At 41.4% G+C, this 16,846-nt stretch overlaps 1 protein-coding gene across 1 annotated transcript; it reads right to left on the reverse strand.

Annotated features, from left to right (window-relative positions):
* Positions 1–5,141: 5,141 nt before the first annotated feature.
* Positions 5,142–14,049, reverse strand: OGFRL1 (opioid growth factor receptor like 1). The gene is made up of 7 exons (XM_042883741.1): positions 13,789–14,049; positions 12,054–12,140; positions 11,411–11,492; positions 8,356–8,434; positions 8,197–8,263; positions 7,917–8,062; positions 5,142–6,182 (listed from the first exon to the last, which is right to left on the reverse strand). The coding sequence occupies exons 1-7, from the start codon at positions 14,047–14,049 to the stop codon at positions 5,435–5,437; spliced, it is 1,470 nt and encodes a 489-aa protein (XP_042739675.1). The 3' UTR covers positions 5,142–5,434.
* Positions 14,050–16,846: the final 2,797 nt, after the last annotated feature.

Raw genomic sequence — 16,846 nt, forward strand, 5'->3', positions numbered from 1 at the left:
TATTTAATCACAATTGGAAATGGAGACATGCATCAAAATTAGTTACTGAAATATGGAGTGATGAGTATGGTTCTCAGCACATCCCAGACAGGACTTTTGTCTTCTACATAATTATACTACACCACTTATGCTCACCCAAATACACGCTTTTATTACTTGAGTTCAGATCCAGCACCACCTTGCTCAGACTAGGAAAAGGTTTCTCCGCTGACTGGTCTTGCTTTCACACCAGTAGGAATGCAATTCACTTCTGGATTTGGAATCTGACTTCCAGTACTTTATACAGGAGGATTTATATGTAAACATTTATTCTGAAGGGACAAGTAAGATAATATCATCAGCAGCATTGGATAAGTGACATTTTCTGCCTAAACAAGTATCTTATTAGAATTTCCAAAGGCTTTTAGAAACAGCAGGAAATGTACTTCTGTTCATCTTACAGTATTTTCAGTAACTATGTTCAAACATACTAGCAATTCCTGAATAAACAGATTTGAGACGAACAATAGATTACTTTTGCCAAACAAAACAGAATTAAAATATGGAGCTCACTGCCAAAAGGGATTGTCAAGGCTGAAAGAATCACGGGAGGAAAAAGTTTAAATGTATGGAGGAAAAAAAAAAAAACAACAACCCTTTATCTTTTCTTTCACACCACAAACTGTTGGTGGCCATCGCTGCTCACAGGATACAAGGCTGAATATATCTTTGGTTATAACCGAATGTACACCATTAACGTGATTTTGTCAATTTTGTTAGTGGATAAATTTCATTTACATTTTTGCATCCTACCCATAAATCACAGAATCACCAAGGTTGGAAAAGACCTTCAAGATCATCCAGTCCAACCATCCACCAATCACCAATAGTACTCACTAAACCACATCCCTCAACACAAAATCCAAACATTCCTTGAACACCACCAGGGTCGGTGACTCCACCACCTCCCTGGGCAGCCCATTCCAGTGCCTGACCACTCTTTCAGAAAAGCAGTATTTCCTAATGTCCAGCCTAAATCTCCCCTGGCGCAGGGGACTACTACTTTTGTCACAAATATGTGATGTGTATTTTACCATAACTTGTGATTAGTTTTGCATTAACATATTTATGATCACTTGCTTTTTAATAAGAACGAGCAATACTGCATCTTCCAAAAGGAAAATGTTCTATGAGATTATTTTTTCCTAAATACTGCAGTATCATCTCAGGCAATATCACATCTTAAAAGACTTGCCTCTTAGCCATGATCAGCCATAAACATGGTTAGAAACCATCTACAGCGATTCAGTTTGCATCACAAATACTATCACAAAACGCTGTTACCAAGCAGCCTCTTTACAACAGGTGAACCAGTATCTTCTTATTCCCTCCTTGCTCCTCAGGCACTAGACAAATCATTACCGTCACAACTTTCCGGCAAAGAAAGGGGCATAAAATAATTCAGTTAAACAGATACAAATAAATTTTATTAAATTAAAAAAAAAAAAAAAAAAAAAAAAAAGCAAAGAAAAAAAAAAAGCTGTTTTCCATTTAAAACTCCCTTGACTTACCTTATAGGTAATTTTGACACCCACCAAAGTTATAAAAAGCTTAAGAGGTCTGTAAGCTTTTTGAGTTTAGTAGATATATGCAGATACATGTAACTGCAGATTGTTAGTATTTTCCTGGAACAATTCACAGAGGTTTATATTGGGTTACATTAAATATTAACTATGGTTATACAAATGCTTAATATGTTAGACTGCTATTAACTTAGAGCAGGAAACTGAGGAGCTGACCAATCCACAGAACAGCTCTCAGAGGCTTATTGCAAATATATTTAGTATCCTTCAGGATCATACCTTTAAGTACAAGCAGTAGACACCAATAACTCAAGTCCTGTCCCTAGACATGTGCAAGTGTGTAAGTGCTCTTCTTATCTGAACAGCTGGTGGTGCATGCCTTGTGAATCCAAGCTTTCAGCCTGTATGCTCCACCACCATCAGGTACTGAGATACAGTCACATCCCGGCAAGTAGGGCACAGAGATGAAACTAATCTTAAAATGTTGTATTTTTGCATGCCTTGTACAATTGCCTTCACTCACACGTACGCACTCCTTAGCATTTTGTCAAGTCACACATTCAAGTATCCTCACCAGAGGATACACAGAATCAAACTCACAGACCTGTGAATACGCACACTTCTCCCTCAGTTGCAAAGGCTGCTCAGATGTAAGAACCCCTATATGGGAGGTTCCCATTCAATTAATATGTGAATAGTTCAGATCCTAATAAAACACTGGGCCAACACGTTATGATAGAAGTACACAGAAATCCCTGAATATTTAAGTGCACAGCAAGATTTAAAAAAAATATCAGTTTAATAGTGAGCAAGTGTCCTGACTTTGTTTGCACACACTCAGTGGCTGAAGTAATAGTTAAATAATGAAGTATTGGCATTTATGTGAATTCTTGAAAACCTGAAAGCCAATACTTACAAACAAGCACAGGGTGCTCCTAGCTGCCAAGGACACAAGTCTGTAATAAAATGCATCGCACCCATTTGGTCCTCAAAAATCTCAGTGGGATGCTACACATTGCTCTGCAATGAATCCCTCATTCAAGCACTTGCAAAATCAGAAGAAACAACTCCTCCATGAAAATAATGATACACCATCACATTTTACGCAGAGCAAATTTGTCACTTAAAGCTGAAGAGTCTCATGGGAGACACTTCAGTCTGCTGACACGGATATAAGACACAGTTTACAGAATGAAGGAGGCCAGCTGACACAGAAAACTTTTCTCCTGCCAAAGTTCTTCACAGCTAGTTGACATGTCACTGCTGTTATCACTTCTCTCTTTAATAACGATAGAAATATACTGAGATGGGGATTTAAAAAAAAGTGAATATGGGTACAAGCTGCAAAGTTCTCAATTCTATTTTCAGATACCCTGAATGCATACAACTGCCAATAAAAAAGTCAACTTTTACATTAAGTACTTAATTAAGAGTGGACAACCAGCAGGCACATGCAGGGTAGCTGCAAGACATGTGACAATAACAGAATAATACATTGCAGTGAAGTTTTTTGGGTGTGCATCCCACAGAAAGCTACAAGCAGCCTTCTGGTTAAAGAGCTATTTTTCTCTTTCTATTGTGTTCAGAAGTCAAATGAAGAAAAATCTCCTGAGATCAATCAAATTGCAATATAAATATAATAAAACCCCTACTGACTCTTATCCCACTTGAACACTATGCAATTTTTTAAAAAAATGTTTAATCTCAATACTGAAGTCTAGAAACTGAAGGTTCTGTATAACTAGCTTATACTTCTTCATACACAGTGTAAATTTTTCCTATGCCATTCAAGTAATAACTGTGTTAAAACAACGCTATTAAGTTGGCATGGTTAGGCACTCAAGATTTAAAAAGTCATAGGCAGAACACAGAACTGTCCTCTCTGAGTGTATGCGTAGGGTTGGAGTCTTTAACTACATGGACTAATTTTATCTAAGCATTTCCTGCCCTCTTCTGCTCAGAAGGTCAGGGACAAACATGAAAAGGAGGACCCTGGTTCAAGACCAGGACAATTTGAAGGTCATTCTCAGCACCAACTAAGTTGTCATCTTTCATGCAGCACTGACTATGATGGAATTCTCTTGCACATTTCCAATCAGACAGACTCAATGCCTGTTGAGCTACCCGGGCTACCCTTAAAAAACAAACAAATAACCAACCAAAACTGAAAACAAAGATTTACATACAATCCTTCCCTTACAAAAAAGCACAGAAAAAGTAGAAATATAACTTTCCTCTGTTTCGTTTGGAAGGAAAGAGCTTAATCTTTCTCCATAGGTGCAAAGATCTCTAATTACAACTCTGTTTGACCCCCCCAAAAAAAGCTACCTGGGGAAAGAAAGAGATGATGCACTGCCATAAAGGAAATTAGTGATAGAGAAAAATACAGGACATTCCATCTACGTTTTTAAACCCCTGAAGACAGTCATTTTAAGTTACAAGACTTGAATGAAGTCTTGCAGCACTCTGTTACTCAAACCATAGTCAGGTACCTGCTTTATAATATTTCATCAAAAATACATCAAAGGCAGTGGATAATATATATATTTTAAAATAGAAAATACATATAGTAGACTATTTTAGCACTGTAGAAAGCATGAGTTCTACCTACACTACATTTTAATCCATATGGTATACGATTAACTTGCTGGGTAGCATCTTGCTTGACTGAATAGCATGAAGTTAGAAAAAGATGCTCAGGAAAATCATGTGGTCCTAAAGTAAACAAAACCAAAATTCCTACCTGCTCCAGTCAGCCTGCCAGACAGGCTTTTTTCAGTTCTCAGCCTATTAAATAACATGAAAAAGTGAAAAACCTCTGACAGAGAGAAAAGATTTGAAATTCCTTTCACTCATAGACCAGCTGGACTGGCTTTCTTCCACAGGCCAGCATCAGGAGATTCTGCATTGTACAGACCACCCAATTTAGTTCAGATTCAGCTGGACAGGCCAGGTGACATTTCCTCCAATGGCTCTGATGGCTAAGTAGTGTTTTCCTGTGGGGAAAAACAAAACAAAACAAAACAAAAAAACAGAACTGCTTTTGAGCTGCTGGTGGTTGATCCCTAGGGAGAGGGGCTTCCCAGCTGCTAAAGCCAGCTGATGAGAGACAGAGAGCTAAAGAACTTTCATACTGAGACCAAACCTAAGATTGACTCCACCTCACAACTCAAATCAGCAGAAGTGGCAAATGAGGCATGAGGAAACCTTAAAGAGACTAAAAGATAAAGTGCAACTTTCCTTGTACCCAAAAGCTGTGTGTACAGTTTCACTGTAACTTAAACATTTATTTGATGTATTGGCTATCCAGCTGCATAGGATGTTTCAAGATCTATTGTCTCAGACAAGGGTGCTAATCTAAGGTAAAAGATGCTGTGCAAATGCTGCCATTAGAAATAAACATAGTTCCTAAGGAAAATCCACTTGTGAAAAATTTTGTTTTTGAAATAATTTCTAGTCATTTCACAAAAAGAAATCAACATTGAAAGCATATTAGAAGAAACTTCAATTCGGATGCTCTAAGACTTACTAGAAAATTACATTTAAAATAAATAAATAAATAAATAAACACCAGATTAATTTAATGGGAAAAAGTGCTATTTTTTTTTCCTGCTATGCAATATGTCTGGAAAGCATAATGAATTCCCAGGCTTTGAATTTACACAATAATTTTAAATAGCTACACTTGATTCTCATCTGACAAACAGAGATTAAAAAAAGCAAAATTCATTAGCGTAACAGAAGCCTAATCTGATGCATTCCCAACAAGCATGAACATTTTATACTAGATTAGATGCAAATTTCACCAAGAATGAAGAAGTGATGAATAATTTGCTTCATTCGTTATGAAACAAAGACTTTTAACCTCAGACTCATAATTTGATCTCATCCTTGGTTTTTGTGGTGGTTCCCCCTGAAGGTGTATCCTCATCAAGGTTATCTTGTAGATCTGACAACACATTATTTGAACAATTCTCAGGGTCACATAAAGATTTGTCTGGGTGATTTCCGCAGTCATTGTTCATATTTTCATCATCCTTTTTGGAATAAGAAGTGTCCTCTTTTTTGTCCGAAGGATCGTGAATTGCTTCTGATTTTGAAAGCTGGCCACTGTCAGCACCGCTGTTCTTTTCACTGCTCTGCTTAACAGCATCACAGTTCATTTCTTGTTCATCCTGATCATTTTCTTCTCCATTTTTTGTGAGTTCTACTTTTCTCTCTTCAGTTGCTTTACTAGCTGAGGTTCCACTTGTGGATGTACTCTTAGGCTCTTTCAGTTTCTTATGCTTAGAAATATAACTACTGTGCACAGAAATTGGAGATGCTGGCTTTTTATTTGTTTTGCCTCCCTCTGACTTCTGTTTTCTTGGGGGTCCCCAGATAAAATGCTCTGATGGTGTATAATGCTGCTGCGCAAATCTCAGGAGCTTTCTCCTTTCTCTTCTGTCTCTAATAGTATACACAAAATACTCTAGAGCACTTTGCTTAATATTGGGAATGGTATCTTCCACAAGAGCTTCATGGAGAATAAATTTTACCAGGGGAGATTTGAAACTCTCATATCCAAGTTCACCAAGACTTTTCAGAATTCGAGTGATTCTCAAGTAGTTGTGTTGAGACCTTTGGAAGAAAAGGTTAAAAAAAAATCCATTGAATCAGAAAAGAAAAGCCTTACAGAAACAGAACTGGAAATACATTTTCTCATTCAATTTTAATCACTCAAGATATATACTTCAAACTTTCTGAAGTTTTATTTCTCACAGTTGATGAAGCCTGCCAGGTTTCATCCATTCATCATCTTTGCAAGGATGCTGGGACTGAAAATTAATGTCTGCAAAAGGTACTGAGGCAGTAGATGAAATAAATTTATCTTCTGAAATCTGTTCTGAAGTGTGAAGCTCCTCATAAACACATATAAGTAAACAGTCTAACTTAAACACCTAAAATTTACACAGCAGAAGTTAGGTTAGAAGAATCACAACTCCTGATTTAAAGTAGTATAGCTGCTCACAAGTATTATGAGTAGCTACATGGTAGTGTGTACACAAGTAGACACTCATATAATTACTTTATATTATAACAACATAGTAATTACAATCTATGAATGCGCAGTGAGTGACACTTGGGTCTCCTGAAACCTCATTTTATCTGTGGCCTGACTGAGCATGTCCCTGTTAGTTGGCTCATAAAATTTGAGTGAAATTAGTAACAAATTATCCCCATTATTCAGATTTAGCCACCAGCAAGCCTACCTTAAGAAACAAGTTTTCATTTAAACAGGAGAATAAAATACTGCAAGAAAGCTGCTGGTACCTCTGGCCTTAGAGCTAAAAATAAAGCAATCGCAAGATGTGAAAAGAAATTTTAAATACATTGCACTGGACAAAATTCAGTGCAAACTTACTCTCCCTGTAATCATAAAGTAAGGTGACAAATGGTCTGCTGCTGAAAGCTGAAGGTAAAGTTTGACTCAATACAAGTCTAAGCACTGTAGTTAATATATATCGAATTCAAAATAGAATATGTTTTGAGGAGGGAGGAATATCTTTGTAAGTCAGCTTCCATACAGGTGTTGAGAATTTGATTTTCCTCAAGAAAAAATGTCAGTACAAAGACAAGCAACCCATTCCCTATAACCGAGAAGCTGAGCCTTATGATCAAGTGAGAGCATTCTGCAGCAAGACAGACAAATTACTTTGGTACTGTGATCCTCAACAACATCTCAAGCTGTGTACAGAACACAAGGATGTCAGCTCCTTAACAGGCAAGAAGCACAACCAAAAGAGAGGTCTTCGGGACCTTCCAGGTCTCTGGGAAGACCCGAGAGTTGCCTTTCAAAACCTAAAGGGGGCTATAAGAAAGAAGGACAGACTCTTCAGTAACAGCACAAGGAGAAATGGTTTCGAGCTAAAAGAGGGGAGATTTAGACTGGATAGGAGGAAAAAGTTGTTTGATTTTTTTTTTTTTTTTTTTTGTAATAATAAGCAGAGTGAGGCACTGGAACAGGTTGCCCAGAGAAGCTATGGATGCCCCATCCCTGGAGAGATTCAAGGTCAAGCTGAAAGAGTCTCTGGGCAACCTGACCTAGCTGTGGATGTCCTGGTTCACTGCAGGGGAGTTGGACTGGATGACCTTTAAGGTTCTCTTCCAACTCAAATGATTTCATGATATAATTTTATGATTCAGAGAAAGGGGAAGGAAGAACGTACAACAGATACAAACTAGACATTGAGTATTTCTTTTTATCTTTTTTACTGGCAACTTTCAGAAAAATGTATCTTCCCTTTCTGCAGGAAACAATAGACTAAAGAGATTCTACAGCAATTCTGGAGTCGAGTGCATGTCATTACTTACTCATTCAAATGCTGAAATCTTTCTTGCCAGTTAGCAGCTCGTGCTACGTTTCCAGTTTTATCAATTAATTTTATTCCAAAAAATTCCAGCATCATTTTGTAAGCCAAAAGGAATCTTCTAATTGCTTCCTTTGTTTTCTTGAACTCCTAATAAAGAAAACATCCAAAATTCAAAGTGACATTAAAGCAAGTGCTTCTGCATTGTATAAAAACAACTCTGCATAACAAGAAGTAGTTATGTATCAATATCAGTGTGACGGTTTAAGCTCAACTTGTATTACCTCAATTTCATATGTAGTTAATTCTTTCGCATAGAAGTTCAGACCTTGTTCCCTCAGAGGGAAAAGCCTGTTAAAAGAAACAGTGAATTACAGCTAACAGTACATAAACACTTAACCCAGTCAATCCTTGGAAATAGCAATAGGTAGTAAGTGACCAACCACTGTATGTATGTGTGGTTATGTTCCAGTTTTTCATAATCTCCTTTCCATTTGTTTAGGACTTCTTCAATATAAACTCCTGCACAAAAATAATTAGAAAAAATTGTTAGGCAGCCACCAAAACTAGCTTTCAGCTACATAAAGATAGTACATCATTTATGCCATTTACATGGCAAGTACCTCATACTGACAGAATACATGCTTTAATTTTCTTTCACATACTGTGTAAAATAAGGTCTATTAAAAAAAAAAATTATTTAGTTGCTGAAACTTAATGAAAAATAAGAGTTTCATCAATTTTTAATTGAAAAATAAATAAATCAATTGACTTAAAACACTTAAGGGTACATGACAATAACTTAAAGAAATACAATTTTCAAAATATTCTCATTTTCTAGTTTTCTTTGTCACACTGACTGGTAATTGACAAACCACTTAAGTATATTATTGAAACATGAGTCAACTGCCATCGCTTGAACACAGGAAAGCTCTGCATATTTATTATCTTTCTGGAATAGGCCTCAACACTTCCATAAATCTTTCATTCTAGGAATCTCTCCTGCTGCAAGTAATGTTAAGATTTGAAAATCTTTGGCAATTTTCTGTGGCCAAAAGTATCGATGCCATTGCTGTAAGTCGGAACTTGGAAGCTCAGGTCAAGCTCATCAAATGGAAAGTTCAGCTTTTAGTAGCATGAAAACAGTTGTGGCATTTAATCAGCTCTTCTTGCAATGCCAGAGTGACAGAAAAAGGAGACAAAGTATACCTAAAAAAAATTAATCATTTTTCACATCAAGATCACGGACATGAAATTCAGTTACAGACCAGGGTATCTTTTCACTGTACACATGCACATAAGGACATTACTTGTTCCAAAATCTATCTCTCTTCCCACGAACAGCCAGTATTAGCATATTTTTAGTTTGAAACCAGCAGTTCAACTATGGCAGCATGGCCTCTCCCAAATTCAAATAGCACAGGAGTGACCTAAAAAGCGCAAAGCCCCATTTGAATGGTCTCCTATTACACATGGGATACCTCTGCCTAGTGAAATTTTCTGTGTCAGTCCCAATAACAAGTGAAAACTCCCTTTGTACTTAAAAAAGTAGCCAAAGAGATAAGAACACCAAGTTTACAGTGCAGGCAAGGCTGGAAGGCTGGGAAAGGATCTGACTAAGAGGCTCTCCTGCCCTCCTCACACCCCACAGAACTTGTGAAGTAATCATGTTTCAAGTATCAGAAAGTTTCCCACTGAATTCCAAGGTTTAGAGACTGTAACTCAAGATTCAGTAAATTGTGGAATTAAACTTCAGACCTAGGAGTGCTCTACAAACATCCTTTCTTTCCCTCAGTAACATTCCCTACTACTTTAGCCCAAAATGCAGTAGCTTCAACTCCCTCTAAATACTCTCACGGACCAGGGCAAGGTTAAGGTGGTAACAATTCTTTCCCATCCTCAAAAATACCTTCACAGTCAGAGCTCTGTCATCATGACCTCAGCTTTCACGGCCTATCAGCTAACCCTTGACACCACCACTCATGATTTTCTCCTGAAAAAGAAAATTATAAAACTTGCCAAAACTAACATTTGTCTTAGGAGGCAAGGCTTCCTATAGCTTGACCTGGTTAATCCTCTAGAACACCTCCTTCCTTTTCCAGCCTTTAAAGGATCACCCAAAACCTTTTCTCTTTCGGGCTCACATGGTCCTCTGAACCTTTCCCTTTCTTTCTTGATTTACTCTCTGCAAGTGAACTTGCAGGTAACTCACAGATCTAAGTTTTCATCTAGCCAAGCTGAAAATGCAGTCTTCAGCATTAGCCTGTGTATATCTAGATCTAAAATTCACGATTATTATCTTTTTTTAGCATAACCTGACTTATCTTCTCACTCACTGAGGTTATTATAACTCAGTTTTCTGCCTATCAACAGCTGTAATTTTCAACCTTCCTGGATATACTGACATCTTTACATCCTTCTTGATAACGTTCCAGCTTTCCATCAGAATTTAGGTATTTCATCTCAACACTGTTTTTCTTGACCTTGAAAAGCACACTGTTGCCAACTGTACATCTACTCTGAATGCTGCTGAAAACACATTTCTAGACAACAGCAGCTTTTTTTTTTTTTTTAACTTTATATTTCACTTTCAGTCTTTTCTGATCTGTCCAATCCTATGCTGTCACAACCTGTTTGCTGCTAAGAGATTGATTCCTATCTCTGACCAGCCCTCAACAGCAGCCTCCACTTCTCACTCCTTACGCATTCAAATACACGCTTTTGTATTTCAGCTCCTCTCAGGCTGAGAAAAATCTCTCTGCATACACCTTCAAAGTAACCTTCTCATACTTTCAGAACTCTGCTGCTTGAAGTTTTCTTTTCTTTTTTTTTTTTTTTGTCAATGGCTGAGCTCTCATGTGCCAAGACTCCTGCCTATCGTTCTAACCAACACTGTTTTATTGTCTCCTTCTGCTTCCCCCATCTGTCTGCAGCCAAAGTATGAGAGACAAAAGGATGGCAAACTCTCTAGAGCAAGGGTTTGTGATTTTCCAGCTTGTTTTGTGTTTGCACAGTACCTTGCTTGTGAGAGCCCTGCTTCATTACCAGAACCACCAGGGACTCTGATTATTATACTACTGATAACAAAACAATTTCTCACACATGAGGAAGTGACAACATATTCATTTTCCCTCGCATGGTGCTAGGAATAACAGCCTAAGCCCTGTCACTCCTTTTCAAGCAGCAAGTTTGTTAAGCATGGTGGAACAGCGTTATCTTTGTTTAACAAGAGGCAGTGCCACTAGAGTAAATGTGTTGTGCTAACAACATCTCATCGCACTTTTCAGCACAAGAAAAGCATGACCTGTCTAGAGGAGAAGCAAACTTTGGCTTAAGCATTATCAGCCTGTTATCAACATGGTAGTCCAATACAGGAAGTTCAAATCATACAACATATAGCCGCACACTTCAAATTTATCAGATAATAACAGTTTTGCTCTGTTATTGTTATGGGTGAACATTCTACTGTTATCATTATTAGTGTCACAGATTACTCACCGTCAGGTTTAAAAGGGATTTTATTTTTGTAAAAGCGGAGATTGCACAAGTCATTTTGGTATCGAAGATCTTTAAAGTTCTGCTGAAAGAAAGAAAATAGGACGTTATCAGCCTACAAAACATAACCCGCTACTGAGAACACCCACAAAGTGACATTCTGCTCTTTGAATAATGTGAGGACAATAAAGGCTTAGCATTTCAGGTAAGCAGTTTAGAGATCTGCCAGTTCCTTCTGACCACCTCCTTCTCCTACTGAGAAGAAACAGCAAGCATAGCAGCACCTGGCCTTCTGGCTCAAGGAACTTCCAAAGGACCAATAACACATTATCCGGACTCTGTGTACCCTCTTCAGTTTTCAATGCATACATCTCTTTCTGGGATTCTGTCACTATTCCCAGGCTTACACACCTCATGTGTTTGCACATACATCTAGGATGAAAAGATGCTGCCCTTGTTTCATCCCCCTCTCACCGGCACACACTGGGCCTTTCCAGCAGCTTTATAACTATTCTTATTTGTCATATATTCTTATTTATTCATAATAAATATATGATATTTATTAAGCATCATTACATTCAGGATTTCCCAGGTCATGTGCTGCTCTCTACTAAAAAGAGAATTTTAAACTGTAAAATATTCTTACTGGATACTGATGTCGGTACTTGTATAAATCCCTTGCTGCATAGAAGCTTCTCTTTGGCTTGGCTGTCAGCTCTGTTCCATCACCGCTCTGAAACATTTAAAAAGTAAATAACAATGGTACACAAACACACCAAGTACTGAACCTGAGTAATATTAAAGTAATTATTTTTCACAATATTTCAGCAATGTAAACATACACAAGTATACATATTTGCCTACAGTCTGGTCAAACACCAAACATCTTTCTGCTGAATACATACACATACTTACTCCCAAATTTAAAAGGTAAGACTTTGAAGCAACCAAGATGGTGCTAATAGAAGATTAAATAAGTAACTGAATGTGAAAATGCTAATTTTGATCAGGAAGCCACATTATTCGCAAATAATATTTGTCATGTGTATCTTGACTTAATTGCTTTCCCTGCATTCTGCGGAAGAAAACAGTGACAGACAAACAATCTGTAGTACAAGTGCCTTCATGAACTGTTCTGTATTATTCTTTCCTCAGAACTTAAGTTACAATCCTAGTGAGAAATACTACTAAATTCCCAAAGGAAAACCTGCAAAGAGAAAATGCACTTGTACAAGGCCTTGTCCTGAGCAGCAGCTGTTTGCTACAACCTGAGACAAACAGAGCACACCAAAGTCAATGGAAGTCATTCCATTGACTGGTGAGAACACTCGAAAAACCAGCATGTATTGAAGAAAAAGAAGTACTGCTCTACAGAGCAATTCAACGTGCTGCCAACCACTTTATTTTCTACATTATTTCTTTGTAACTATACCGTAACAAAGTGATTTGGATTGTTTAATTCGCTAAACTAAGTTTCTACGCTAAGACTAAAGGCCAAATAAGAGTGAAAAAAATACAGTAATTCCACACCTTGCCACCGGCAAACAACAGATTAAAGTCACAACTAAAAAGGGAAACTTCTGCGATCACGATTTATTATCGTACACTCACTGCTTATCAGTATTACATTACTGACAGGCATTTGTTTCCACGCAGCCCAACTCTGACTGCAGGCAAAACGCGCTTACCTGAGCAAGCGACAGCCCGACACAGGCATCAGCAAGCCACCAGCACCGCGTATCAAGTAGAAATGAAAACAATAAACGCTTATACTCGTTTAATTTTGCACAGCGGCAGTTCGTAAGCCAAAAATCCAGACCCAGTCGGTGCACCTTGCGTTCGGGGCAAACTCCGGCGACACTAACGGCCAAGCAGCGGCTGCGGAGGAACCTCCGCTCGGAGCCGGCGGATGCCACGCCTCCCCGCCACGCCTGCCCCAACGTCCCGGCTCTTCATCCATTCAATGCCGAGGCCAAGTTCCAGACTAAACGCAACGCGACACGGAACCTCCGCTGGAAGCAGGAGCAGCGCTCTCGAGGCCTCATTTCTCTCAGCACGGCCGTTCCGGTGCCGGCGCGGTACAACCCGCCTCCCGGCCCCGCACGGAGCTCCCGCAGCCGCGAGCGGCCGGGCCCGACGGATGGAGGCGGGCCGACGGAGGCCTCTTCCCCGCCCGAGCACCCGCGCCGTTCCTTCCGATGGAGATGCGGAGTTCCGCACCCCGACACGACGCCTCCGGGTGTCGGAAGCGGCCCGCCCTCCCTCGGGTCCCCCCGCCAGCGGTTCCGCAGATCGGGGCGGCGCACCGCCTCGCTCCCTCCCTCCTCCCGCCCCGCCGCAGCGCGGTGCCGGACCCGGGCTCGTCCCGGCGCGGGCGGTACCTGCTCGGGGCCGCCGGCGTCCCCCTCGGCTCGCTCCCCTTGTTCCGGCGGCCGCGGAGGCTCCTCGGGCCGGTCGTCAGCGGCGGGCGGCTCTTCCCCGCCTCCCGCGGCGGTGCACACCCCCTCCTGCTGCTGCTGCTGGCGCCGAGGCTCCCCGCCGGGCTCCGGCGCCTCGGGCTCCGAGTCGGTCTCCCAGGTGGAGTCGCAGTCCTCCACCGTGGTGGGCTCCTTGAAGCTGACGCCGCTCAGCAGGCCGCCCATCGGGCAGCGCCGGGCCGCCGCCGCGCCTCCCGGAGGCCGCGGAGGCCGAGGGCTAGGAGCGGCCGCCGGCTGCCTACGGCTGCGGCATGGCGGGGCGGGGCCGGGGCCGCTGGGGCCGCTCCCCCGCCCGGCCCCAGCCCACAGACGGGCGCGGGGCGGAGCTGCGGGTCCGGGGCTTCCGCGGGAAGCGCCCGGGCGGCGGGGAGGAGAGCGGGGCTCGGCCCGGCCGCGGGGCGCGGGGCGGTGCTGCGGTGCTGAAGCGGCGTCGGAAGCGCCGTGGGAATCGGCGCCGTTGTGAAGTTCTCCTTTCCGAGGAGAGCTCGGCGCCCACCTGGACCGAGCCGGGAGGAGCGAGCTGAGCCGGGTGCGTGTCGAGAAGATGGCAGCTCCTTCTGCGGAGCCGCTCGTGTTGTGAGCGGCAGCGTGCGGACACGGGTCGCACAGCGCACGGGTTGCGTTCCTGTGAGGAGGGCTCGGGGTGCGGGAGGCAGGGCTGAGGGACTGCGGCGTGCTGCCCGGGCGGCTTCAGCTCTTCCTGAAGTCCCTCGGGCTTTGGGGTTAAAACTGATACGGCAGGGCGGGTTTGGCTGGGTAAGGCAGAGAGCTTTGTACTTGGCTAGAGCGTGCGTTTGGGACAGAAGCATTGCCTGGAGAGAAGAGCTGGTGAGATGGAGGCTTATCCTGTTGCAGTGGCTGTGCTCAACTCGGGATTAAACATGGGCTCTTTGCTTCTAACCAGAATTGTCAGGCCGACCATCTCTGCCTTCTTCCTTGCAGGCTGCTTGTTGGTATCCATTGTATGGAGCACTGGTTAGTGCTGACCAGCTCAGCTTGCCCTCCTGTTACATCTTTTATCTATGCATCCCACATTGACTGTGTTTACATTAGGGACAGCAGAACTTCACCTTGCACATGAATCCAAAAACAGGTGAAGATTTTGTTAATCTTTAGCTTGTATGGCAATTGACTTCACACACAAATCTTCCTGTAAGAAAGCTCTCTCTTGTACAAATAATTGCACCTTATTATAGAAAGCTCAGTTATACCCGAAGAGCAAACTCCTGTCAGCTTTGCTTTGTCAACTCATCACAGAGTTTTAGGAGGCCTTTTTAATGATCTGGAACTCAGGCCACTGATAAGAACTGGGAGTCAAATTAATTGACTTGGTGTCATCATTGGGCAGTGCCAAAAGCAGAGGATTGCTTTGCTTTGCTTTTGGTAATCCAAGTAATTGAAGTGATGTGATGGAGTTTCTTGAACTACTGGGAAGTATTTTTGGAGTTTCTTAAGAGTTGATAGCTGAGCAGACCATATTGCTTGCAATCCATGTGAGAGATGATATAAGTGAGGCTGGCTGAAGTTTGGGTCACCAGGGTAGTATGTGTTTTGTTAGCCAACCAGATATGTTGTAAGGTATTAGTCGTTGCCTTGAAGGAAAACAGGATAAAAGAACTCTTAAATTAGAAACTGAATTGGTGATTGTTGGTATGGCACTCCAAAAAACAAAAACAAAAACAAAACAAACACCCAACCCCTTCAAATACTCATCTAAATTTTTTATGTTTTAGCTGTAGTCAACTCTCATGCAATCAGTTTTCATCCTTTAGCTTACCATTGGACTAGTGGCTAGTTTCTGAGCGAGTCTGATGAAGAGAAAGAGGATTGAACAGCTCTTATGTAGATTAACAGTGGTCCAGAAAGAACCACTAGTTGTGAAGAGATGGGGGACCTGGTTTGGGACCTGTCTGCATTGTTGTGCAGCTGAATGAGGAAAAAAAGGTCTCCTTCCCTGAATGAGTCATTTCCTATTTTTGTCATCAGTTACTTGCAACTGTACCTCAGCTGCCCAGAGGGATGTAGTTTGGAGTCTTTGAGATGACAATAAGCTCTGGATGTGGCGGGGCAGATCTGTACTTTGCCAGGCTGTTACGTTTTTCCCATGAACAATGTCTTCTTTCACAGATGCAATTTATTGCTGGTTCCAGTTCTGAATAAGAGGTTGCCAGAATTCATGAAGACTTTTCAGCACCTTACTTGGCTTCATAGGATGGTAGTTGAGAGTTTAATCAGATCTCTGCAAAACAATCCTTAATAATAAAAAAAATAATTTTCAGTCATCTCATAGTTGTAATTGGTGGTTAGAAAGTGGTGAACTTCTGGCACTTCAGTTTATCCAGTTATTCCAGTTGTATGGGAACTGCTGAGTCACGGCCTGAACCTCTGATTGATCACCTGAGGTGAGCCATGAGTCAGCCAGAGGAGCACAACTGAAGGCAATTCACCTGTGCTGCTGGAAGGGGTGGAGCCAGGCTGCACCCCTCCTAGACCTATTTAAGAGCTGGCTACCAGAGGGGAAGGATCTCTTCTAGAGATCCCCTCTTTTGGTATTTTCTGGTGAGCTCAACCCAAGGGTAAGCTCTTCCACTTATTCTCTTTTTGTGATCGTTGTCTGCTTTGCCTTACTCTTTTGATTATATTGTGATTATAACATCTTGGTTATACATCCAGTACAAGAGATTACTAAGTGCTAAAGCCAGGAAGATCTATTTCAGTCAAATACTCTGACTTCTACGTAACACAGGTCAGAGAAGTTTTTATCTCAGCCATCTTCAAAGAAAGACAGAAGATCTTAAGAACTGCGGGCTGCAATTACTGACTTTTTAAACATCATGTGAGAATGCAGCCAGTTTCTTGAGAGGAATTAATCCATCTGTAGGATGCAGCAAGGCCTAAATAAGCTGCTCAGCACCTACCTCTAATTTATTTTAGGGTCCTCCACAACCCCCATAACGGACTG

Source organism: Lagopus leucura, unplaced genomic scaffold (assembly GCF_019238085.1).
Source record: "Lagopus leucura isolate 7727_CA_CO unplaced genomic scaffold, USGS_WTPT01 Super-Scaffold_73, whole genome shotgun sequence".
In the NCBI taxonomy this organism is placed as follows: Eukaryota; Metazoa; Chordata; class Aves; order Galliformes; family Phasianidae; genus Lagopus; species Lagopus leucura.

Bases quoted from the DNA above. Each gene is read 5' to 3' on its own strand.
- OGFRL1 (XM_042883741.1), bottom strand. From the start codon at position 14,049: ATGGGCGGCCTGCTGAGCGGCGTCAGCTTCAAGGAGCCCACCACGGTG. The intron at 12,141-13,788 runs GTACCGCCCGCG...TAAATGTTTCAG, and splicing joins ACGCCGGCGGCCCCGAGCAG to AGCGGTGATGGAACAGAGCT. The intron at 6,183-7,916 runs GTAAGTAATGAC...TTTCTTCCAAAG, and splicing joins AGATTTCAGCATTTGAATGA to GTCTCAACACAACTACTTGA.